The following is a 25,244-nucleotide window of genomic DNA, read 5'->3' as shown; positions in this document are numbered from 1 at the left end:
GAATTAAAAATCCAGATTAAAAGAATGATCAATGTCCTACAATGAGACAACGATACCAGTGTCCCCACAGCTGGGATTCGTAGCGTGTAGTGCTAACCCTTATTTTGACAAAGCCACAATAATAACATTTTTAGTCATTTATCTTGCAAATGGGAATTTATACATGTGATTTCTTAGGATAGCTTCTAAAGTACCGACGCCTGCAGCCACAAACATTACTGGCAACGCTTCGGGCCGAAACCCTTCATATTAATATTAATTGAGTTAGTATCAGGAAAATGTGATTCAAATAATGAGGGTTTTCAAAATTTATTTTTAGGTCCATAATTTTTAAATGAAACGTAATTTCGCGCCGTTGCCATATATGGAAGGAATGATTTGCATAAGGTTATATCAGGAAGGGAGGGCACTTCAGGCCCGTTCATTTGCTAGTGAGACTCGGTGCGAGTAGGTTGGCTCTGCAATTAAACCGACTCCTCTCTCGTTTCTTTGGCGCTGCAAGTGCTCGATATTATTCGCAAAGATGTTCGAGGCCCGCTTGGTGCAGGGGAGCATCCTGAAGAAGGTGCTGGAGGCCCTGAAAGATCTGATCACCGAGGCTTGTTGGGACATCAGCTCGACCGGCATCAGCCTGCAGTCCATGGACAGCTCGCATGTGTCCCTGGTGCAGCTCACCCTTCGCAGCGACGGCTTCGACACCTACCGCTGCGACAGAAACCTGTCCATGGGGGTCAATCTCAGCAGGTAACGTAACGTTTGCAAGAGAAAAAATAAATTTAAAAACACTATTCTATGTTAAATACACCGAGAAAATGGGGTCCTGTCTTGGAATATGACATCCACTCACCCCAAAAAAGCATCATGTATATGCTTTAGATTCAAGGCTTATATCTAAACTTGGGAAATGTTACATAGTGGTCCAAATGCATGTAGCGTTTTTGTGCAACTTGTGTGTTTATTGCTACAATGGTTGCAGCGGCTAGTAGTCGAGTGAGTGTCACTGACTTTTACCCGTGTGTGTGTAACATTACTTCAGCATGTTTGTGGATGTGTGGCTGGGACATGGGGTTTTATTTTTCCAAACCTGCCCCCGACATTTCCCTCCGTTTTTGTTACAAAAAGGCGCCACCGGACCGGCTGTGACGTCACTTGCGCGCGAAACGACAAAGGCCGGGTTGGCGGGAACCTGCCCAGACTTGTTACATTTCATTCAAAAAGCGGGGAGATTTAGTTTCAATCACGTTGCGAACTCAAATTAGCTTTTTAATTTTCCTCTCGTTTGTTTTTTTTGACTGTTGGATGATGCCTCCTGTCCTGTATTAACCCCCCCCTCCCCCTCCTTCCAAGCAATTTCCTGCACAGACACGTTTGTTACTGTGTAGCCCCCAGTTATTTGCCTCCACTCGGTCTTAAGAAGGGGAGGGAGAGAGGGTTCCGACCCGTAATGTTCTCCAGGGGTGCTCAACCCGAAATGTCACCTATTCCTTTTCTCCAGAGATGTTATCAGACCGGCTGAGTTATTCCAGCTTTGTGTGACTATCCACCTTTAATGTAGATGGTGTTAGGCCAACGACCTGACTCCATATTTCATCCAGATCTCTTGAGTGTAAAGAGGAGGATAATGTGTGGGAAGGAACTGCAGATGCTGGTTTAAATCGAAGATGGACACAAAATGGTGGAGTAACTCAGCGGGACAGGCAACAGACAGATATCATACATTTTGTGTCTATTTGTGCCTGCATTATTCCTGCATTTTGTGCCTTAACTCCGCGGGACAGGCAGCATCTCTGGATAGAAGGAATGGGTGCTGTTTCGGTCGAGACCCTTCTGAAGAAGATGGTGCCTGTCCCTATTCCTTTTCTCCAGAGATGTTATCAGACCGGCTGAGTTATTGCTGAAGAAGATGGTGCCTGTCCTGCCAAGTTACTTCAGCATGTTGTGTCTATCTTCAGAGTAATGAATAAGTTGGCTGTTGAGTGCGTCTTTGCAATTAAACCAAAGATTGCTTGAAATAGACAAGTTCTAAGGGGTCTTGATGGGGAGAAGATGTTTTCTCTCTCGTGGGAGATTCAAGTTCAAATGATGACAAAAGTAATAAGCAGTCCCCTGTTTAAGGCGGGTAGCTTTTTGTTCTTGCAGAGAATCGTAAGTATTTGCCAATCTACCTCAAAGGGCAATAGATGTAGAAACAAGGAGCCGCAGATGGTGGTTTACACAAAAGGACACCAAATGCTGGAGTTTCCAGAGAACATGTATGGGTGATATTTCAGGTCGGGACCTTCAGACTGATTCTGAATAGTTTCACCGAAGAGTTGGCGGGCAAGGGTAGGTTGGAACGTGGCATTGAGGTTATGGTATCAGTGGAGGCTGAGCAGATTTGAGGCCCTGTGCCTGCTCCTACTTTGTGCATTTATTTGCCCATGGATGTTGGGTTATGGGGAGAAGGCAGGAGAATGGGGTTGAGAGGGAAATAGAGAACGGCATGATTGAATGCCAGAGAAGGCTTGATGGGCTGAATGGCCTAATCTGTTCCGATAACATGAACAAATGTCTATGGACCAATGGTTAAAATGTATCTGTAAAAGAGAATTTCTCATACTCGATGCTAGCATGCGTTTTGCCTACCGTATGACCTCTTCAAACCGCCGTGGATGGTGCAGCTGGTAGAACTGCAGCCGCGTGCATCTACTGACCCGTGTTCGATCCTGATTTCTGGCATTATATGTGTGGATCTGTACGTTATCCCTGTGACTGAATGGGATTCTTCCAGCTGCTCCAGCATCCTTCCATGATCCAAGACATCGTCAGTGTAGACCATAAGACGTAGGAGCAGAAATTACGCCCACAGAGTCTTGCCTGCCAATCGATGGTGGCTGATCTATTTTGAAAATGGTTTCAAATTGCACCAAATATGTAATTGGTTGGTAATCAATGGTTGAGGTTGAAGGTTGAGGATCATGTGGGAATAAATAGATGGTGAGATGAGATTGATCAAAGAGCTTGTATAGACTCAATGGGAGACAGTGCAGAATATCCTATTCTCACACCCAACGACCCTCAAAAGTCATCTTCACCAAAGTGGTGGTGGGTTACTAGGCGATGGACTGTGTGCATCCTATAAGATGAATAATGATCTGGATAGATTATTTGATCCTTCCGGGTACTGGGTGCCTATATATTCCTAAAACTGACGTAAATTGTGCAGATGTTAGAAAGCAGAAACTGGCGATGGACAATGTTCCCTGGATCAGGCAGCATCAGGAGAGGGAGCCAGGTTTGTAAGCGTGGAACAGCTTCCTTAAGATTTGCTTCCCTACTTTGCCAGAGTACCAGGTTCGATTCTAACCTCGGGTGCTGTATGCACCGGTGTTTGCACGCTCTCCCTGTGACCGTGAGGGTTTTCTCCAGGTGCTCTGGTTTCCTCTCGCATTCCGAAGTCGTGCAGGTTTGTAAATTCTATAGGAAGGAACTGCAGGTGTTGGTTTAAAATGAAGATAGACACAGAAGGCTGGTGTAACTCAGGCAGAATCTCTGGAGAGAAGGAATGGGTGGCGTTTCGGGTCGAGACCCTTCTTTAGACTCTGAAGAAGGGTCTTGACCCGAAACGTCACCTATTGCTTCTCACCAGAGATGCTGCCTGTCCTGCTGAGTTACTGCAGCTTTTTGTGCCTATCTCAGTTTTGTAAGTTAATTGACTTCTGTAAATTGTCCCCCATGTGTCTAGGATATGACTGTCAAAGTAGCCTTTATTGTCTGAACGAAATGTTGTTGCCTTGCAGTCCTGCATATAGTAAAGATGACAAAAACACACAATAAACACAAATTAACATCCACCACAGTGAGTTCACCAGGCACCTCCTCACTGTGATGGATGGCAAAAGTCTTAAGTCTTTGTCTCTTCCCTTATTCTCCCTCTGCGCCGAAGCGATCCAGGCTTCAGATGTTGTGACCCTGCCGGGCGATGGTAAGTAATGTCAGTCCCGCGGCTGAATCCGAACTCCGCGGCCCGGGGTGGTCGAAGCTGCGGCCCTCCAGTCCGGCGGACGCAGCTGTTGTTGCGAGAGCTCCGGAGAACAGGTCACCAACCTGTGACCTGCGAGCTCCCGACGATGTCGTGCATTGGGCCCGTGGTCCAGACTAATGTACAAGTGATCATGGTCAACGCAAACTCGATGGTGCTTTGGGCCGAAGGGGCGGCTTCCATGCTGCACCTCTGAACTAAACTTTCCCCAAAATGGATTGGTAAACCCAGGTTAGCAGATCTGTAAACTGAGTAGTTATCCGTCTTCCTTGAGCATCACTAAAAGCAGAACATTCTGGGTTTAGAAGGACATTGTATTGAGTGATAACTGACCGCTGGTTCTAATACTCTGGTCCTTTTCACAGCATGTCCAAAATCCTTAAATGTGCTGGCAATGATGATATCATCACGCTGAGAGCAGAGGACAATGCAGACACACTGGCGCTGGTGTTCGAGTCACAGAGTGAGTATTGGGCATTGACACTTGAAACACCAGCAGTAGTTTACCATATCACCCCTTCAGTTCATCACCGGCACTGATTTCCCATTCATTGGTGTCCAAAAATCTACCAACGGCAACCTTGATTCGGACTGAGCGTCCACCAGCATTTCATGTTAAACAGAATAGTCCCATATTGGGTACAAAGTCCATTGTGTTGCCGTTTGGGGTTAAATTATGCGTCACCCTCCCAATCCCCAGCCTTCCCTCTCCTGTGCCTCACTGGATTTGCACCTATTACTCCCCTCCCCCCCCTTCCAGCTACATTTCTTCCTCTCGCTTCACAATTTGCGGCTCTTTAATGCTTTTGTCTCCCATCCTCTGCCTTTTCATCTCTGGTATTTGTCCACCGTCCTCCTATCAGCCCCCCACCACCTGTATCAACCTCTCTCCATCTCTCCCCCATCCTATTTCTCTGACCAATTTGACAGTCCTCCTGATTAAATTTTACTTTGTACACCTCGTTGTTACCATCCCCCAGCTAACCATGATCTATTCTACATTTTCCTTGAACTCCGTTTCCTTTGATCTCTCATTCTCACACCTAACCATTCCAGCCTTTTCTCTCTTCCAGCTTTCTTCTCTTCCCTCTTTTAAACACACACAGAATCAATCTGTAGAACGTCCCCAAAACCCAAAACGTTGCCCATCCATGTTCTCAACAGACACTGTTTTACCTGCTGAATTATTCCAACACTTTGTTCCTTTTTTGACACCCCGAACTTCAGTGGATTCACACAGATTTTGGTATCTGCAGTTAAATTTAACAAAGTCCTCTCAGATCTTGTGCGCTATTGTTAAATCACATGCACTCTGCCCAATAATATTTTACTGAGGTTGATCCATTTTGTCTGTTTTTTCCCTGCAGACATGCAAATAATTGTGTCAGATTGCCAGGTTTTTCTCATCCGAAAGTTACCGTTGAATTTGTTTCCACCATCCTATTTTGCCATCCCTATGTTATTGGGATGTTGGTGGTAATTAGAGCAATTGGTGGGAACTCTCATGATCACAGGGAGAACGTGCAGACTCCACACAACACCAGTAGCACCAATTTAATATAGTTTATAGATACACAGCCCTTCCAGTTCAAAATAGACAAACCAGCGATCCCAGCACATTAACACTATCCTACACGCATAAGGGACGCCTGTGGAGTGTGGGAGGAAACGGAAGTTCAAACTCCACACAGACAAGTGGCACCCATAGTCGGGTTCGAACCTTCATCACTGGTGCTGTAAGACTGCCCTATTTGCACTCGTCCATTGAGTGCCAGAAGTTGTATATAAATGTTAAGGTAATGATGGGATAGCTTTAAGTTTGACATTGTTTGCTTCTACTTGCAGATCAGGAGAAAGTATCAGACTACGAGATGAAGCTGATGGATTTGGACGTTGAGCAGCTGGGAATTCCAGTAAGTCGTGGCGTTGAGTTGGGAGCTTGGTGAGCCGTCGGTGGGGGTTAACCATATAACCATATAACATATAACAATTACAGCACGGAAACAGGCCATCTCGGCCATACAAGTCCATGCCGAACAAATTTTGTTCCCCTTAGTCCCACCTGCCTGCACTCATACCATAACCCTCCATTCCCTTCTCACCCATATGCCTATCCAATTTATTTTTAAATGATACCAATGAACCTGCCTCCACCACTTCCACTGGGAGCTCATTCCACACCGCCACCACTCTCTGCGTAAAGAAGTTCCCCCTCATATTACCCCTAAACTTCTGTCCCTTAATTCTGAAGTCATGTCCTCTTGTTTGAATCTTCCCTATTCTCAAAGGAAAAAGCTTGTCCACATCAACTCTGTCTATCCCTCTCATCATTTTAAAGACCTCTATCAGGTCCCCCCTTAACCTTCTGCGCTCCAGAGAATAAAGACCTAACTTATTCAACCTATCTCTGTAACTTAGTTGTTGAAACCCAGGCAACATTCTAGTAAATCTCCTCTGTACTCTCTCTATTTTGTTGACATCCTTCCTATAAGGAAGGGTTGGGGTTGGGGAAGGGTTGGGATTGTTTGTTTGTTGGCTCTCGGCTGGTCTGACGATCTTCTCCGTCCCGCTGTTTTCCAGGAGCAGGAGTACAGCTGCGTGGTGAAGATGCCGTCTGGCGAGTTTGCCCGTATCTGCCGGGACCTGAGCCAGATCGGCGATGCGGTTGTCATCTCCTGCGCCAAGGACGGGGTGAAGTTCTCCGCCAGCGGCGAGCTGGGCACCGGCAACGTTAAGCTGTCGCAGACCAGCAACGTGGACAAAGAGGAGGAGGCGGTGAGTGCCTTTGGGAGTTTTCCACCGGGATCTAATCTCTCCTCAGATGAGCAAGTCTCCCAAACGAATCAAGAGTGGTCACGTTTCTGGGCAATTGGAGAAAGTAGTCTCGTGTCCCACCACAGAAGAGGAGCCATTAAAAGGTCCACTGAGGTGTCACATTTCCATCTAGTTATAGTCGCTCTTGTCCCAAACAAGTAGCAGCTCCAATTGAGTGATTTACTGGGAATATCCCTTTGAGCCAACACTATTGTTGGTGGGGATCATTCCTATGTCAGGTCAGGTCATCCTGTGTCAGAGGTGCCTCAGTGGTGCAGGGTTAGAGTCGCTGCCTCACAGTGCCAGAGACCCGGGTTCGATCCTGACATTGGGTGCTGCCTGTACGGAGTTTGTACATTCTCCCTCTGACCACATGGGTTTTCTCCAGGTGCTCTGGTTTCCTCCCACACTCGGAAGACGGGCAGGTTTGTCGGTTAACTGGCTGATGTAAATTGTCCCAAATGTGTAGTATAGTGCTTCTTCTTTCGTGCCTATCTTCCATGTTTCAAATGTTGACATCGCTGTCATTGTCCGTCCTGAAAAGGACGCAAGCTTCTGGCGGCAATCAGTGGGAGCCATCACTTGTTGCAATAGATGATGGTGGTAGCAGAATTAGCTCGGGATACTTGCAGTTTCCAGCCCCGTGACGTGGACTCTTCTGCTATGGGGCCAGGATAGTGCTAGTGTACAGCGCGGACTCAGTTGGCAGACGGGACTGTTTCCGCGCTGTAATAAACAAGTCCAGAATGCTTTCCTGTCACAAGTCCCAGATGAAACAATGAAATTCCTACTTTCAGCTGCACAACAGAATATGTTAATTGGCTTCGGTAAAACTAAATTGTCTCTAGCGTGTAGGATGGTGTCGGCGTACGGAGATCGCAGGTCAACGCGGACTCGGTGGGTTGTTCACAGACCAGACTGAGTAAGGATTTCACTGCCCTGAAAGGTGGATGAGAGGTCTGACCACAGGGCCGGTGGATTGTGGTTATCACCCCAGTACTGACACTGATATTAATGGCCCGTCTTCTGCGGCGAGACTCAAGACTATTTTCCCCAGATCAATTGACCGGAAAAGTGACCACAGATTGAGCTGAGGTTTTTCCGTCCGTTATCTGAGTTCACTGAGTGCAGCCCCATTCCGCAAACGCGTCACGGTTTAGTTAAGCTGCATTTCCATTCGGGGCAACTGCAGTGTTTTTTATACTAAAATTAGATTTATTCAATTATTTACAATAGTAAACAATTCAACCAAACCCACCATCATAGTACAAGTGAAACAATGATACTGAACTTTAACTAACTATTTCACTATCCTTATTAAGGATACATTCCACCCCCAGTGGTCCCGGAAATCCCCGAGGGTGCCCATGGACAGCGCGTAGTCCCTCTAAAAACCACCCGGGCTCAGACGTAACCCCGGAAAAGGGGCAGGCGGCTGGTTATGGCGGAGCCCTCTTCCACCTGGCGCTGTGACTGGCTCAACGTCAGTGTTGCAGGCGGAAGTTGTTCAGTGAGCAAGGAGTGCGCCAGTCCCGTGTTCAGTTTAGTTTATTGTCATGTACACCGAGGTATGGTGAACAGCTTTTTGTTGCGTGCTAACCAGTCAGCGGAAAGACTACACACTTACAATCGAGCCATCCACAGTGTACAGATACGTGATGAAGGTGATAACGTCAATGGCGTTTAGTGCAAGGTAAAGCCAGTGATTGAAGATAGTCTGAGTGTCTCCAATGAGGTGGATTGTAGTTCAGGACTGCTCGTTAGTTGTGGTACGATGGTTCACTGCACCAAACTGGGTGGCCGCCTTTGCCTTGTCCCTCCTGACTGCTCCTCGTTTTAAGTTAAATTTTCTTCGCCCAGTATTGCAACAAGATCCATTTGCTCTCCAACACGTCTTGTGGCTGCGACCCGCCATGTTGCGAGTGGGAGCGGCAGCGATGCTAACACTGCAACCTCGCTTTCCTTCACAGGTGACCATCGAGATGAACGAGCCCGTGCAGCTGACCTTTGCCCTGCGGTACCTGAACTTCTTCACCAAGGCGACCCCCCTCTCGCCGACCGTCACGCTCAGCATGTCTGCGGACATTCCCCTGGGTACGTGCTCCAGCTCCTTGCCTTCTCCGTCCGCCCCACCACTGGGCTGTTGTGGTTCACTTTTCTTACACTTCTTCATCTATGTAGCTCCCTCTCCCCTGACATCAGTCTGGAGAAGGGTCTCGACCCACAACATCACCCATTCCTCTCTGCAGATATGCTGCCTGTGCTGCTGCGTTACTCAAGCATTTTGCGTCTGTCTTCAGTTTAAGCCTGCACCTGCAGTTCCTTCCTACATACGTACGTTTCAGGGGTGTCCCCTTGGGATTCATTGGGCGTAGTTGATATGGCTGGACGCCATTCAGCCCATCCATCCTGCTTGTGCCAGTAAAACTGAATATTGCTGGAGGTTCAGGTCCATTGACTAGTTAATTCTGGACTAGGGTGGTGCACATCATGCCACCTACTGGCGACGGTCGCCTATTGCAAGCGAGACTAAGCTGCCCAGGCATGCCAGAGACTACCTAACCCAGCCACTACAAATCTAAGCTTGAGGATTACAGATTATATCGCTAGCTGTGCTTGGTGCATAGAAACAAGGCACTACAGGAGCTGGTTTGCACAAAAGGACTGGAGTGGTAACTCAGCGGGTCAGACAGAATCTCTGGAGAACTTGGATCGGTGACGTTTTAGTATCCCGACACGAAATGTCACCTATCTATTTTCTCCAGAGATGCTGCCCAACTCAGCGTGGCACGGTGGGGCAGCAGTAGAGTTGCTGCCTTGCAGCACCGGAGACCTAGGTTCGATCCTGACCACGGGTGCTGTCTACGGAGTTTGTACGTTCTCCCCGTGACCTGCATGGGTTTTCTCCTGGATCTTCGGTTTCCTCCCACATTCCAAAGACGTACAAGTTCATTGGCTTAGTATACGTGTAAAATTGTACCTGGTGCGTGCGGGATAGTGTTAATGTGCGGGGATTGTAGACTCGGAGGGCCGAAGGGCCTGCTTACTCGCTGTATCTCTAAACTGAACTAAACTTGCTGAGTTGCTCCAGAGCTTTGTGTGCACTCGGTGCGTGTAGTTGGGACCCCTTGAGGTTTTAGTCAGGAAGTCGGGCAGGGTTGACTGACCATTAATTAAAGGTGAGTTTTATCGTTGCAGTGGTGGAGTACAAGATTGCCGACATGGGGCACGTTAAGTATTACCTGGCACCCAAGATCGAAGATGAAGAGGCTTCGTAAGGTGGGAACTTTGAAGATGAGGATCGACCATCAGAAGAGCGTGGATGTCAAACAGTCATTGGAAGTGATTTCTGTGGGCAATGTTGACGGGCGTTGCTACGGTGACCAGCGTCTCCTTCATAGACATCTGTTCCCGTCCGGCTGCCTTTGTAGATATCTTTATGTAAATATGCTATCCAACATTTCACTTTGTTATAAAGGGTTCAATGAAAAGGATCAAAATAAAATGTTTGTGGAACTGAAGGCTTGCTTCTCCAATTAAAATGGGGCGGATAAAGGGGGCTTTGAAGCACGTTGGGGGAATGGGTTTGATTAATGTGTAGAAGGGGACTGCATGACGCTGGTACATGCTGAAGGTAGACACTAAGTGCTGGAGTAACTCAGCGGCTCAGGCAGCATCTGTGGAGAAAAAGAAGGGGGTGAAGTTTCAAGATTATCGTCATGTGTACTGAGGTCAAGTCAAAGGTTTTTGTTGTTGCGTGCTATCCAGTCGGGGAAAAGACTGCATGATTACAACAAATATGTGAACATACTGGTTTTGGATGATCAGCCAAGATCATAGTGAATGGCGGTGCTGGCTCGAAGGGCCAAATGGCCTACTCCTGCACTTATTTTCTATGTTTCTATAGCACATAATAATGTGGAAACATAGTATTTGTATTACAATAAAATAGAATGGTTCAGGGTGTATATACACACACACACACACGTGTGGTGGTCTGTCGTAGATGACGATAGCATGGTTGTGCAGACTGCGTGGGAGAGATTAAGGTGGAGAGGCTGTTACACACGGATCCCACCCTCGGTAGCACGAGCTGGATTCCAGTGGCTCGGTTAGACGGTATGGTTGGAAGCTCCCTTTGCTGCTGTGGATGACCATGTCTTCGTTCCCCTTGACGTGCCCTTTGCACTCCTCTGAGCCCCCCTCCTGGCCATTGAACCCCCCCAGTGGATCTCCTCTGCCCGATCCACCAGAACGGGGTGGGTGGTGTACAGCTGCTTGCTCTCAGTGCCAGAGACCCGGGTTTGATCCTGGCTACGGGTACTTGCCTTTGGAGTTTGTACGGTCTTCCCCGTGACCCGTGTGGGTTTCCTCCCCGAGATATTCGGTTTCCTCCAGCTCTCTAAACGCGTACAGGATTGTAGGTTAATTGGCTTGGTATGGCTAAATTGTACCGTGTGTGTGTGTGGAGGGTAGTGTTAGTGTGCGGGGATCGCTGGTCAGCTCGGACTCAGTGGGCCGAAGGGCCAGTTTCCGGCTGTATCTCTAAACAAAACTACAACACATGGTTGTGCTGAGCAAGTACCTAAACTCTGAGACCCATCGGCTACCCTCACCAGGTTTAGCCTCCCAGCCAGTGGTTTCCCAGGGTGTGGCCACTGTTGAATGTTAACAGCTTGGAGCTTCAGGTGAGAGCTGGGTGCCTCTAATCTTTGAAATTTACACCTGGGAATTGGATTCGGACTGTCTACCATATCTATGCCTCATAATTTTTATATACTTCTATCATGTCTCACAATCTCTGGCACTCCAGAGAAAACCCATCTCAAGTTTGTCTGCCATCTCCTTGTAGCCTTGATGGGCCGTAAGGCCTGCTTATAGCTTACACCCGAATCTAGGCAGCATCATGTTAAATCTCATCTACATCCACTCCAAAGCCTCCACATCCTTTCAATGGGACACCCAGAACTGCACGCACAAGCTGTGCCAATAAATAAATCCCTTTTGGATGCTTTCGAAAGTGCATCTGTAGAAGTTGGTAAGAGTTGTTGGAGATGGACACAGCCTGACCCGCTGAGTCCATACAGCAGTTTGCTTTTGACTACAGAATGTTACGAGGAAAGGTGGAGCATACGAGTTCATAAATTATAAGAGTAGAATTGGGCCATTCTGTCCAGCAAGTCTACTCCGCCATTCAATCGTGGCTGATCGATGCTTCCCTCTTAACCCCATTCTGCCTTCTCCACATATCGACAGGTATGAGGGTCTTTTACTGCACGGTTATCGGAAAAGTCGCTCTTGGAACAAAACAAGTTTGAGAGGAGAATTTCTGGAATTTTGAATCACTGATTTGGAAGGATGAGAGGGGATCTTATAGAAACACAATTCTTAAGGAATTAGACAGGCCAGATGCAGAAAAAATGGTCCTGGGGTCCCTGTTTAAGAATAAGGGGTAGACCATTTAGGACTGAGATGAGGAAAAACTTTTTCGCATAGAGAGTTGTGAATCTGTAATTCTCTGCCACAGTGGAGGCCAATTCACTGGATGATTTCAATAGAGAGTTAGATTTAGCTCTTAGGGCTAACAGAATCAAGGGATATGGGGAGAAAGCAGGAACGGGGTACTGATATTGGATGATCAGCTGTGATCATATTGTGAAAGGTGGTGTTGGCTCGAATGGCCTACTCCTGCGCCTATTGTCCATTTTTCTAATTGCACAAGTGATCGAGATCAAGAGACATTTATTGTCACATGCACCAATTGGTACAGTGAAATTTGGGGTCACCAATGTTAAGTGTTATGGTTCGTGTTTTCGAATAAAAAGAGAAGCAAATGCCATTGAGCAGACGGTTCAGGAAGTGGGGGACGTGGGTTCAAAACAGCAGCAAGGATGTGGGGGCGAGTTCTTGACACAGACATGTTTTATTTGGAACTCGGTGCCTGTGAGGGTGTTTGTTGGAAACAAACCAGGCGTTTGCAAAGTAGAATTTGTCGAGTCCTTACAGAGCTGCCGTTAGCGAGTCGTCCCGAGTACCTGCCGTTAGCGGTACGAGCCGGTAAGAGACGTCCCTGAGCTCCGACGTACCCGCTACGTTCATTCTCCGTGCTTTACCACTCGGGAGAGCACTTGAATGAACTCGCACCGTGGGACAGTGCTATTACTCTTTGAACTTAACGCTTTTCCCATGGTCAGCAATCTGTTGGATGCTCCAGAGTTGGAGATAAAAAATAATATACTCATACAGCATGGAAACAGGCCCTTCGGCCCAACTTGCCCATGCCGACCAACATCTACACTAGTCCCACCTGCCTCTCTTTTCTAATCTTTACATCGGATTCAAAATAAAGAAATACAGTGTAATCTAAATCACTTCAACATTGAAATCTAGTAAACTTCCATATTGTACATGTGTAAACGCCTACTTAAAGAACCGTATAAAATGCTATATTTAATGTTCGTTTTTATTAGTCATTTAGTTGAACTACATAATTTAATCAAATTATTCATATAATAATTATGTATATAAGTTACAAAGATTGTTATAAAACTCAATTACATAGAAATAAAAGCAAACATGACTGCTGGCACAACTTATATAACACTGGCTACCCTCTTGGTTTCATTATAAAGTTGTATTGGTTGTGCAGTGTTGTGGAAGGGCCTGAATTTTCAGCAATACATTTTTTGACCACATGATGGCAGCAGATATTAACTCCATCATTCTTACTTGATATCATATCTTGGCTCCACCATCACCACCAACCTCTCCTTGGATAGAGATTGATAAGAGGATCGGGAAGGCAGCTACAACACTCGCTCGCCTCACAACTCGAGTGTGGACCAACCCAAAGCTGACAGTGAAGACAAAGATAGCAGTCAGCAACGCCTGTGTCATCAGCATGCTGCTATATGGCAGTGAGACATGGACTCCATTAACCAACCTGACCTCCCAGTGGCTCAGCACTTCAACTCCCCCTCCCATTCCGTATCTGACCTCTCTGTCCTGGGCCACCTCCATGGCCAGAGCGAGCAACACTGGAAATTGGAGGAACAGCACCTCATATTCCGCTTGGGCAGTCTGCATCCTGGTGGCATAAGCATTGAATTCTCACAATTCTGTTAGCCCTTGCTGTCTCCTCCCCTTCCCAGCTCTCCCTCAGCCCTTGGGCTCTTCCTCTTCCTTTTTTTTCTTTCTTCTCCCTGCCCCCCCACCCCCCCGCCCCCCCACCAGTCTGAAGAAGGGTTTCGGCCTGAAACGTTGCCTATCTCCTTTGCCCCATAGATGCAGCTGCACCCGCTGAGTTTCTCCAGCATTTTTGGGTGCCTTCGATCTTCCAGCATCTCCAGTTCCTTCTTAAAGACTACATACGCCAGGCAGGAGAGAAGAATTCAAAGAACTTATTATTCACTCCTTTGGGTGTGAAGTGCATTTAACAATGCATTTTGTTGTCTCTGTACTGTACACTGACAATGACAATTAAAATTGAATCTGAATCTGAAGTGAAAAATGTCAAGCCTTCAAGTAAGATATGATAGAGTTGATATCTTATGCCATCCTGTAGGCCCCCAATCAGTCATGACTGACCATGGGTGATGCATCCTAGTTGTTGACTGCTTGCTCCAAACCTCGGCTGGAGCAGCATGGTCCTTCAATCCTATATCCCTCTAATCCTATCCTATCCATGTACCTGCCTAAATGTTTCTTAAATGTTGGATAGTACCTGCCTCAACTACCTCCTCAGGCAGACGAGATGTGTAGACCTATTCCTGATATACCACCAGGGGGTTGTCTCGTCAACGGACTGTCTTCCTCTTTTCCTTGTTTGTGTTTTTAGTTTTGTTCAGACATATGTGCCACTGTGCTGCCCCCTTTAGGCAGAACTCTGTGGTGACACTTACTCGGTGTGGGTAAAAGCTATTTATTTTCTGGTGGCTGCATATTATACTGTGCGGCTGAAATGAATTCAAACAATTTCAGGTGACCCAGGCCATCGTTAGTGTGTATTAACAAAGTATGCATATGGGGCACCAAAGAGTCATTGTCAAGCTGGTAACGCCAAACATATAAAGGCATCTCCGATATTTGGATATACTGGTTATTCACTCCTTTGACAAAAGAAACCTCAACAGGCAAATTCTAAGTTCTTCATCTGTAGTTCTGGCTAGGTATTAACCATGTCTGCAGCTTTATAAAATTCAATGTAGCCTTAGGGGAATTTGTATTTCCATATCTGTTCGTGAGTTTATAAAATGCAGATATGCATTGACCCAGATTTAAAAAAAAATGTTTTTTGATGATATTTCTTTGGGGATGTTCTAAATGAGATTTGCAAACCTTTTGTTCTGGATTAATTATGGTGCTATTTAATTTTTGTTCAAAAGTTATTTGTATTTGGACCAACCTTCTGGCAACCACCAGGAAACAGAGAGTGGGTCGAGAAGCCAATTAACCTGCAGTCTGAAGAAGGGACTCGACCCGAAACTTTGCCTATATCTTTTGCTCCATAGATGCTGCCTCACCCGCTGAGTGTCTCCAGCATTTTTGTCTACCGTGGGTTTAGTTTCGTTCAGTTTAGAGAGAAAATCAAAATAGGACGTACATGGTAAATGGTAGCGAATTGAGGAATGCAGTTGAACAGAGGGATCTCGGAATAACTGTGCATAGTTCCCTGAAGGTGGAATCTCATGTAGATAGGGTGGTAAAGAAAGCTTTTGGTGTGCTGGCCTTTATAAATCAGAGCATTGAGTATAGAAGTTAGGATGTAATATTAAAATTGTACAAGGCATTGGTGAGGCCAATTCTGAAGTATGGTGTACAATTTTGGTCACCAAATTATAGGAAAGATGTCAACAAAATAGAGAGAGTACAGAGGAGATTTACTAGAATGTGTCTGGGTTTCAGCAACTAAGTTACAGAGAAAGGTTGAACAAGTTAGGTCTTTATTCTTTGGAGCGCAGAAGGTTAAGGGGGACTTGATAGAGGTATTTAACATGATGAGAGGGATAGACAGAGTTGACGTGGATAAGCTTTTTCCATTGAGAGTAGGGAAGATTCAAACAAGAGGACATGACTTGAGAATTAAGGGACAGATTTTTAGGGGTAACATGAGGGGGAACTTCTTTACTCAGAGAGTGGTAGCGGTGTGGAATGAGCTTCCAGTGGAAGTGGTGGAGGCAGGTTCGTTTTTATCATTTAAAAATAAGTTGGATAGGTATATGAACGGGAAAGGAATGGAGGGTTATGGTCTGAGTGCAGGTAGATGGGACTAGGGGAGAATAAGTGTTTGGCACGGACTAGAAGGGCCGAGATGGCCTGTTTCCGTCCTGTAATTGTTATACGGTTATACAGCGCGGAAACAGGCTTTTTGGCCCACCGATTCCACGCTGACCAGCGAGCCCCGCACACCACCTTGCACACTTCTCCAGCACTTTTGCCTACCTTCGATAGTTTGCACCCTAGCGGCATAAACATTGACTTCTCCAATTTCCGGTAGCCCTTGCTGTCTCCTCCGCTTCTCAGCTCTCCCTCAGCCCTCAGGCTCCTCCTCTTCCTTTCTCCTTTCTTCTCCCCCCTCCCCCACCCTACATCAGTCTGAAGAAGGGTTTCAGCCCGAAACGTTGCCTATTTCCTTCGCTTCATAGATGCTGCTGCACCCGCTGAGTTTCTCCAGCACTTTTGTTACCCACTATCTTACACAGACTGGGGACAAGTTATAGAAGCCAATGTGGGGGGAAACCAGACCACCCAGAGAAAACCCATACAGTCTCAAGGAGAACGTACTGCACAAGCTCTATACAGACAGCACCTGGGGTTAGGATCAACTCCGGTTCTCTGGCGCTATAAAGCAGCAACTCTACCGCTGTGCCACCGTATCACCCCACGGTTATTGGTGGGTTGTTTTCTGGTTGGCAAGATGTAATGTGTGGTGTGCCACAGGGATTGGTGTTGGATCCTTAACCTTTTACTATTTATATAAATGGATTGGGGTAAATAATTACAGTCATTTTCCCCACGCTAGGAGAGTCTATAGCTAGAGCGTATGCTGTGTGTTTGAGAGGGAAAGATTTAAAGAGGATCTGATGGCCAAATTTTTCACACAGAGGGTAGTGGGTATCTGGAACTAGCAGCGAGAGGAAGTGGTGGAGGCAGGTACAACTAGAACAATTAAAAGTCACTTGGGCAGGTGCGTGAATCGGAAGGTTTAGAGGGATATGGGACAAATGCAGGCAATGGGATTGACTCCTATCAGCACAGAGGAGTTAGACCAAAGATCTGTTTCAGTGCGGTATAACTTAGTGGTTCTAAATGACTTGGATTAGTATGACTGCTAAAATTCTTAGTGTTATGCAGTCGTACAGCATGGAAACAAGCACTTTGACTCAACTTTTCCACACTGACTGACATGTCCCTTCTACACCATTCCAACATATCCTTTTAAACCTATTCTATCCATATACCTGTCCAAATGTTTCTTAAACGTTGGATCGTACCTGCCTCAACTACCTCCTCTGGCAGACGAGATGTGTAGACCTATTCCTTTTCTCCAGAGCCACTGAGTTAACCCAGCTTTTTGTAACCGCCCCCTCTGGCAGCGTGTTTCGTACACACTACCACCCTTTGTGTGAAAAAATCTTGTGACAGAAAGCCAACTAGAAAGGAAAACTTTGTGATGTTCGTTGAGTCTCTATGGATCTCCAATGCCTCAGTGATGATATTGCTGCCATTTGAAGTGGTGACTGTAGATTATTCTTCCCTGCATCCTCAACAGGGAAGATAACCCCCCCGATTATTCTTTGAATCAATCATTTTAACTGAGACGTCTATGTGGTCCTCCGATACGCTATATTAACCATCCAATCTCTTTAACCTAGACAGCTAACGGGAACAATTGTTGGATGGAAGAAAGTTGTATCGGGAACCAATTAATCTGCAAACCCACATGTGGGACGACAGATGGCGCAATGGGCTAAGTGTTCGGCTGGCGACCGGAAGGTAGCCGGTTCGAATCCCGCTTGGAGTGCATACTGTCGTTGTGTCCTTGGGGCAAGACACTAAACCCACCTTTACCTGTGTGTAAATGTAATGTAATTATGTGAAGCACTTTGGGGTCAATGTAAGTTGACTAAAAATGTGCTATATAAATAAGATTATATATATGTCTTTGGGATGTGAGAGGAAACTGGAGCAGGAAACCCATGGGAACACAGGAAGAATGTACAAACTCCAAACAGACCTTTAGGTTAAGGCATATATCTTCAAGGTGAGACAACCAAGTTTAGGAGCAAAGTTTAAAGGAGATGTGCTGAGCAAGATTTTTTACACAGAGGGTGGTGAGTGCCTGGAGCACACTGCCATTGGTGGTGGTGGTTAAGCAGATACAACAGTAGCATTTAAGTGGCTTTTGGATAGGCACATAGATATGCAGGGAATGGCAGAATATGGATTAGACAATAGACAATAGACAATAGGTGCAGGAGTAGGCCATTTGGCCCTTCGAGCCAGCATCGCCATACAATGTGATCATGGCTGATCATCCCCAATCAGTATCCCGTTCCTGCCTTCTCCTCATATCCCCTGACTGGGATATGAGGGGAAGGATGGGTGACGTTTCAGATCAGGACCCTTCCTCAGCCAGAACTATCAATGGAGATGTATTGGAACTCTATGCATTGCAAGTTTGAACATACACAATAGATGAGCAGCTACGGCCCGATATAAATAGAGAATTGCAAACATTTTTATCTATAAATAAATCTCTTCTAAAGTCTTAAAGTTCGATAGCCCATTTTATGAGAGTATGCTCCCTGGTTCTATCCAACAAACAGAAGATACGTTTTATCTGTTATCCTCTATGCCAATTCCAATGATGATCCTCAAATATGGAATGAATTGCCACAGAAGGCTGTGGAGGCCAAATCAATGGATATTTCAAAGGCAGAGATAGATAGATTTTTGATTAGCATTGGGTGTCAGGGGTTTTGGTGAGAAGGCAGGAGAATGGGGTTAGGAGGGATAGATAGATCAGCCATGATTGAATGGAGGAGTAAACTGGATGGGCCAAATGGCCTAATTCTTCTCCTATCACTTATGAACTTTCACCCTTCTCCATGGTGGAAGATGGAGTCGTACAGGTGCAGAAACAGGCCCTTCGGGCCAACTCGTCAATGCTGACCAAGGTGCCCCATCTAAGCGAGTCCCATTTGCGTAACCTATATCCATGTACCTGTACAAATGTCTTTTATAAACTTGTTATTGATAAAGTGAAATCTAATTAACCATTAACGCAAGCAATCGGGTTTGAAAGCAACCTTTAAGGAATGATTCACACAGTCTGATAAATGACAGTAATCTGGCTTCAAATAGCCTAATTTCTCTCCCATGATTTGATTAACTTTCCTGATGTAAGGATGACTGTGAGATAATGAGATTCTCTGTTCACAGCAGACCTCCTGTCTGACCTAAAAACGGCAGTAAAAATCTATTTCCCATAGCAGGGATGTCTATGACATGAAGGCAATGTTTTAAAGTGTGAGGTGAGAGTTTTCAACTGGATAGAAACATAGAAAATAGGTGCAGGAGGAGGCCATTCGGCCCTTCGAGCCTGCACCGCCATTCAATATGATCATGGCTGATCATCCAACTCAGTATCCTGTACCTGCCTTCTCTCCATACCCCCTGATCATTTAGCCACAAGGGCCACATCTAACTCCCTCTTAAATATAGCCAATGAACTGGCCTCAACTACCTTCTGTGGCAAAGAATTCCAGAGATTCACCACTCTCTGTGTGAATGATCTCAGGGAAGATTTGGGAATCTAAATGTGCTGACTGTGGATGTAATGGAGGAAATTCTCTCACAACACATAAGAAGCATTTGGACAAGCGCTTGAATTGCTAAGGCATAGAATGACTTGGCTAATGAGGGCAGATGGGACTAGTATAGAAGGATTTAATGCTCAGCGTAGACAAGGTGGGCCGAAGGGCCCGTTTCTGTGCTGTACAACTCGCTAAAACATAGAACACTACAAGCACAGGAAAGGACTCTTCAGCCCACAATGTTTGTGCCAAACATGATGCCTAGTGAAACTATGTAGGGAGGAACTGCAGATGCTGGTTTACACTGAAGATAGACACAGAATGCTGGAGTAACACACGACAGGCAACATCTCTGGAGAGGAATAGGTGACATTTTGGGTCGAGACCTTTCATCAGACTGAGACTCAGGGGAGTTAAACCGATCTCATCCGTTGGGACGGCACGATGGCGTAGCGGTAGAGTTGCTGCCTTACAGAGCTTGCAGCGCCGGAGACCCGGGTTCGATACCGACTATGGGTGCTGTCTGTATGGAGTTTGTATGTTCTCCCCGGTGGGTGTGTTTTCCTCCCACACTCCAAAGATGTAGGCTAATTGGCTTGGTGTATGTGTAAATTGTCCCTAGTGTGTGTAGGATAGAGTTAATGTGTGGGTATTGCTGGTCGGTGCAGACTCGGTAGGCAGAAGGGCCTGTTTCCGGGTTGTAACTCTAAACTGAAAATAAACAAAATCTGCCTTCACATGATCCATGTCCCCCTATTCCCTGCACTTCCATGCACCCATCTAAAAGCCTCTTAAAATAAATTATCGTATCTCCCACCACCAGCACTCCTACAATGCGTTCCAGGCCCCACCACTCGCCCCACACATCTCCATTAAATTGTCCACCTCTCGCCTTAAAGCTATGAATGTTGAGTCAATGACCTATGAGTCAATGCCTCTAGTGTTGGACAGTTCCATCCTGACCGTAACTAGAAGGTTCCTGGAATTGGTCAGTTCAAATTGTACCAAAAGCCATCTATTCCCATCTGGAGCAGTTTCTTCACCCATACCTGCTTTAACATTCGTTCCTTGTATGTATTACTATACATTACAAACCCATAAACTAGCATTCCAAACTTGCTAAATCTTATAACTCAATTTGTATCATTTTCGGGATATAGAATTAATTGGAACATAAGTTAAATTATGCCAATAACGGAACTTAACCTACATACATTGCAACAATCTCCTTTTAAAATAGTCTACGAAAAATTTAAATGTCTAGGAATTTATGTGACTAAGAAATATACCTATTATTTTAAATTAAATTTTCCCCCTTTACTTAATAAACTACATAAGAATATTCAGTATTGGAAAACACTTCCCATCTCAATGCTCAGTCGAATTAATGCCATAAAAATGATTTCCCTTCCACAATTACTGTACCTTTTTCAATCAATTCTGATATATCTCCTAAAATTAAAAAAAAAAGTTTATTCTATTGTTACAAGTTTTATTTGGGATTATAAGAACCATAGAATAAGTAAAAAACATTTATGTAAATCCAACATGAATGGAGGATTAGTTTTACCAATTTTTTTATTTTATTTTTGCGCAGTTAATATTAAAAACATGAACTTCAGGTTGGAAGATATGGATCAACAACCAGATTGGTTAAAGATGGAAAAGGAAGATTGTTTACCTTTTGAAATTGGCTCGATTTTGTTAGCTCCCACAAAACTGAATTTAAAAACTTATAGTGAAAATCCAATAATATATAGTGGTATACGAACTTGGAAACAATTAAAAATGACTTTAAAATTGGATAATTTATCACTCCTTCTCTCCATTGTAAATAATTCTTCATTTAAACCTTCTGTGTTGGATAAATGTTTTGTCCAATAGAAACATTTTGGAATTAAAAGGGTTCGACAAAGGTTGGATTAAGGTTTTGTACAATGGAAAAATTATAGATTTAAAAGGGTTGGACACCTTTACAGAAAAGGTATGTTTCTGTCATTTCAGGAGTTACAACAGAATTACGGACTACATTCAAATAATTTTTTTAGATATCTACAACTTAGAGATTATGTTAAATTACATACACAAGAATATAGAACTAGGGAGCCAGGGATCCTTGATGAATGTTTGAATAAAAATACTAACACAGATAAATTAATATCTCACATTTATAATATTCTTTTAGATCTTTGAGGTCCCGTCGACGGAACTATATAGACAAGCATGCGAAAATGAACTAGCTCAACCTACAATGAAAGATATATGGGATGAAAGTTTACAACATATACATCAATGCTTGTTAAATGCCTTACACTCTTTAATTCAATTTAAAGTACTACATAGCACTACATAGATTGCACTATTCTAAAACAAAATTAAATAGAGTTTTACAAATATTTCTCCTATCTGTGACAAATGTCAATATTTAGCAGCTAATTTAACTCATACTTTTGTAAACTGTACAAAAATAAAACATTTCTGGATGGATATTTTTTACATTATTTCTGATGTTGTTAATATCCAATTGGATCCTGATCCAAAACTAATAATATTAGGAATATCAGAAAGCTTAAAACTTACAATAAATCAAATAAATTTCCTTGACTATAGTATAATAATTGGGAAAAATTAATATTAAAATTTTGGAAAAACCCAACAACCCCCACAATTAAAATGTGGATTATGGAGATGTCTGAGACCTTCCACTTGGAAAAAATTAGACTTGGCTTAATTGACAAACCAGAATTATTTGCTAGAATATGGTCTCCATTTATTGATTTTCTGAATGGGTAAATTGGTTCAGCACGGAATCTTAACTGAAACTTTAATCCAGGATTGGATGAACAATTACACTTTATAATTTATGGACCTATCTCCAAAATTGTGTTATTGGTAATTCCTTTTATTTTTTTATTTTTTCTCCCTCCCTACTTTCTATAGCTTTCAAAAAACCTATTTAAAAAATAAATGAATAGAAGCTGTGTTAATATGTAATTGATAAACTAATTCTGTTTTGGTTATGATACGTATATGCTTCTAATAAAAAAAATTTTTTATTAAACATTCGTTCCTTGCATCAGAAATGTAATAATTTTGAAAACAAGACCGAAGAAAGGTCTTGACCTGAAACGTCACCCATTCCTTCTATCCAGAGATGCTGTCTGTCCCGCTGAGTTAATCCAGCATTTTGTATGTCTATCTTCGGCTTAAACCAGCATCTGCAGTGCCTTCCTACACATACTGTATTGTAAATCAAGATGTGCAACTGAATAGAAAGCTTGGTAAAATATGCATCGGAAATTTAATTATTTTTCTCCAAGAAACATTTTGAAATTCAAGTTGCTTCAGAGTCAAACGCAATCGCAACATCTCTGAGTTATTTCATGTCATTCTTGAATTTTGCCATTGGATGTCAGTATGATTTATCCTTGTACATGTCAATATGTGGCACTCCATCCTTGGCAACAACAGGGACAATTCTATTGCCACATTGCATGGGTGAGTTATGATCGCATTCATGTAAAGGGAACTAGGTATATATATATATATATATAATTACCTATAATTATAATTATTATTATTACAATAATAGGTAATATATAACTCGTAACTAGGTGGACGTAGGTTTGTTATAAGCACAATACAATTTATGAAGAAAGACTGGATAGACTCGGTTTGTACTCGCTAGAATTTAGAAGATTGAGGGGGGATCTTATAGAAACTTACAAAATTCTTAAGGCTACATGCAGGAAGATTGTTCCCGATGTTGGGGAAGTCCAGAACAAGGGGTCACAGTTTAAGGATAAGGGGGAAATCTTTTAGGACCGAGATGAGGAAAACTTTTTTCACACAGAGAGTGGTGAATCTCTGGAATTCTCTCCTGCAGAAGGTAGTTGAGGCCAGTTCATTGGCTATATTTAAGAGGGAGTTAGATGTGGCCCTTGTGGCTAAAGGGATCAGGGGGTATGGAGAGAAGGCAGGTACAGGATACTGAGTTGGATGATCAGCCATGATCATATTGAATGGCCTACTCCTGCACTTATTTTCTATGTAATACATTTGTTATGTAATTTGTGCCTTGGCATGTTTCCATAAGGGCGTTCCCCTTTTGGAAACGTGATCTCTTTCAAAATGCTGTATCATGCTGACTAGTTTAGTTTAGTTTATTGTCATGTGCACCGAGGTACAGTGATAATCTTTTTGGTTGCGTGATAACCAGTCAGCGCAAAGACTATACGATACGATACGATAAAACTTTATTCATCCCCGGAGGGAAATTGGTCTGCATCGGCAAATGAACAAACAAACAAACAAACACAGACTTATCCCCTGGGCAGAGGATTCTAAACTAGAGTGCCCCCCTTCTCCGCCACACCGGGTCCCCCACTGCCGCCGAGGCTCCCGTTCCGCCGAGGCACCACCACCGCCGGGATTCCGATGCCGTCAAGGCTCACGCTGCTGCTGCCGAGGCTCCCGTCGACACCTCGCTGAGGCTCCTTCGTCCCGGCAGACCTTGCTGCCTGGTTTATCCACAGTCTCCTTGGAGGCCATTGGGGTGAGTCGGGCCTACCGAGGCACATTCCGGTTGTCGGTGCCGCAGTGGTTCGGCGGGTGGATCGGGCCCGTGCGGCTACCCGGTACATGATTCACGTTCTCTTCCCTCCCCCTAAGCTCCCAGCCTCTCCCCTTATTATATCTCGTACCTTTTCCTCTTTTACTCCTCAATCGAACACGCTAACTACTCATTTCCGGAGTTAAACCTCGTTCCTTTCCAAAATGCATTTTCTGTCTCTTTTATTATTCTCGCCATCTCTTCTTTGCAGGTTGAGCATTCTTGATTATCTCTGCTAACTCTCTCCCAGACAAAGGTGCTCCTTTAAAAGTCCCCACATTTATTGTCTGAAACTCTGCCACAGATATCGCTTGCCTCAGCCACACATCCGTTTGCATGTTTCAACCACCCCACCCACCTCTGTCCTCTCCATCTCTCTCGCCCCACATGTTTCAAGTACCATACACCAATACCATTTTTCTGGTAGACCCAATGTATCCATTCAGTCCCAGGCTGTTTATCTGCTGCAAACACAACCCCATGACTTCCACACCCTCCAATTCGTAAAGATAATTATGTTTCAACACATTCTTTACAGATTGCATTTTTTTTTTCAACTGACCACTGCACTTTGCTTTTCTACCTTATACCAATGAATACATAGTTCAAGTCCCTAGTTTAAGAGGTGGCACAGTGGTATCGTGGGAAAGTTGCTCCCTTCCAGCGCCAGCGACCCAGATTCGATCCTGACCTCGGGTGCTGTCTGTGCAGAGTTTGTACGTTCTGCCAGTGGCCACTTGGGTTTGCTCCTGGTGCTCCAGTTTCATCCCCCATTCCAAAGATGTACAGGTTTGTAGCCTAACTTGTCTTTGGTAAAAGTTGTCAATTTTCCCTAGTGCTAGTCTATGGGATGTTGACTGGTTATTGCTGGCTCGGTGGGTCGAAGGGCCTGTTTCCACACTGCATCTCTAAACTAAACAAAAGTGTGTTATATTAAAATATTTTACTCTTTGGTTAAGCAGTTTCTCGCATTAGCTAT

General features: G+C 44.5%; 1 protein-coding gene across 1 annotated transcript; it reads left to right on the top strand.

Annotated features, from left to right (window-relative positions):
• The first annotated feature begins 398 nt into the window (after positions 1 to 398).
• On the top strand, positions 399 to 10,356 carry pcna (proliferating cell nuclear antigen). Its single transcript, XM_055662199.1, has 6 exons — positions 399 to 744; positions 4,387 to 4,484; positions 5,867 to 5,934; positions 6,602 to 6,796; positions 8,806 to 8,929; positions 10,034 to 10,356. The coding sequence occupies exons 1-6, from the start codon at positions 524 to 526 to the stop codon at positions 10,111 to 10,113; spliced, it is 786 nt and encodes a 261-aa protein (XP_055518174.1). The 5' UTR covers positions 399 to 523; the 3' UTR covers positions 10,114 to 10,356.
• The last annotated feature ends 14,888 nt before the right edge of the window (positions 10,357 to 25,244 follow it).

This window comes from Leucoraja erinacea, chromosome 35 (assembly GCF_028641065.1).
Source record: "Leucoraja erinacea ecotype New England chromosome 35, Leri_hhj_1, whole genome shotgun sequence".
Lineage (NCBI taxonomy): Eukaryota > Metazoa > Chordata > Chondrichthyes > Rajiformes > Rajidae > Leucoraja > Leucoraja erinaceus.
The sequence above is the reverse complement of the archived record's forward strand: the minus strand, read 5'-3'. Positions and strand labels throughout refer to the sequence as shown.

Excerpts from the sequence above, each read along its gene's own strand:
- pcna (XM_055662199.1), top strand. The coding sequence starts at position 524 with ATGTTCGAGGCCCGCTTGGTGCAGGGGAGCATCCTGAAGAAGGTGCTG. Across the intron at positions 4,485-5,866 it reads GCTGGTGTTCGAGTCACAGA|ATCAGGAGAAAGTATCAGAC; the intron begins GTGAGTATTGGG and ends TTCTACTTGCAG. Across the intron at positions 6,797-8,805 it reads TGGACAAAGAGGAGGAGGCG|GTGACCATCGAGATGAACGA; the intron begins GTGAGTGCCTTT and ends TTTCCTTCACAG.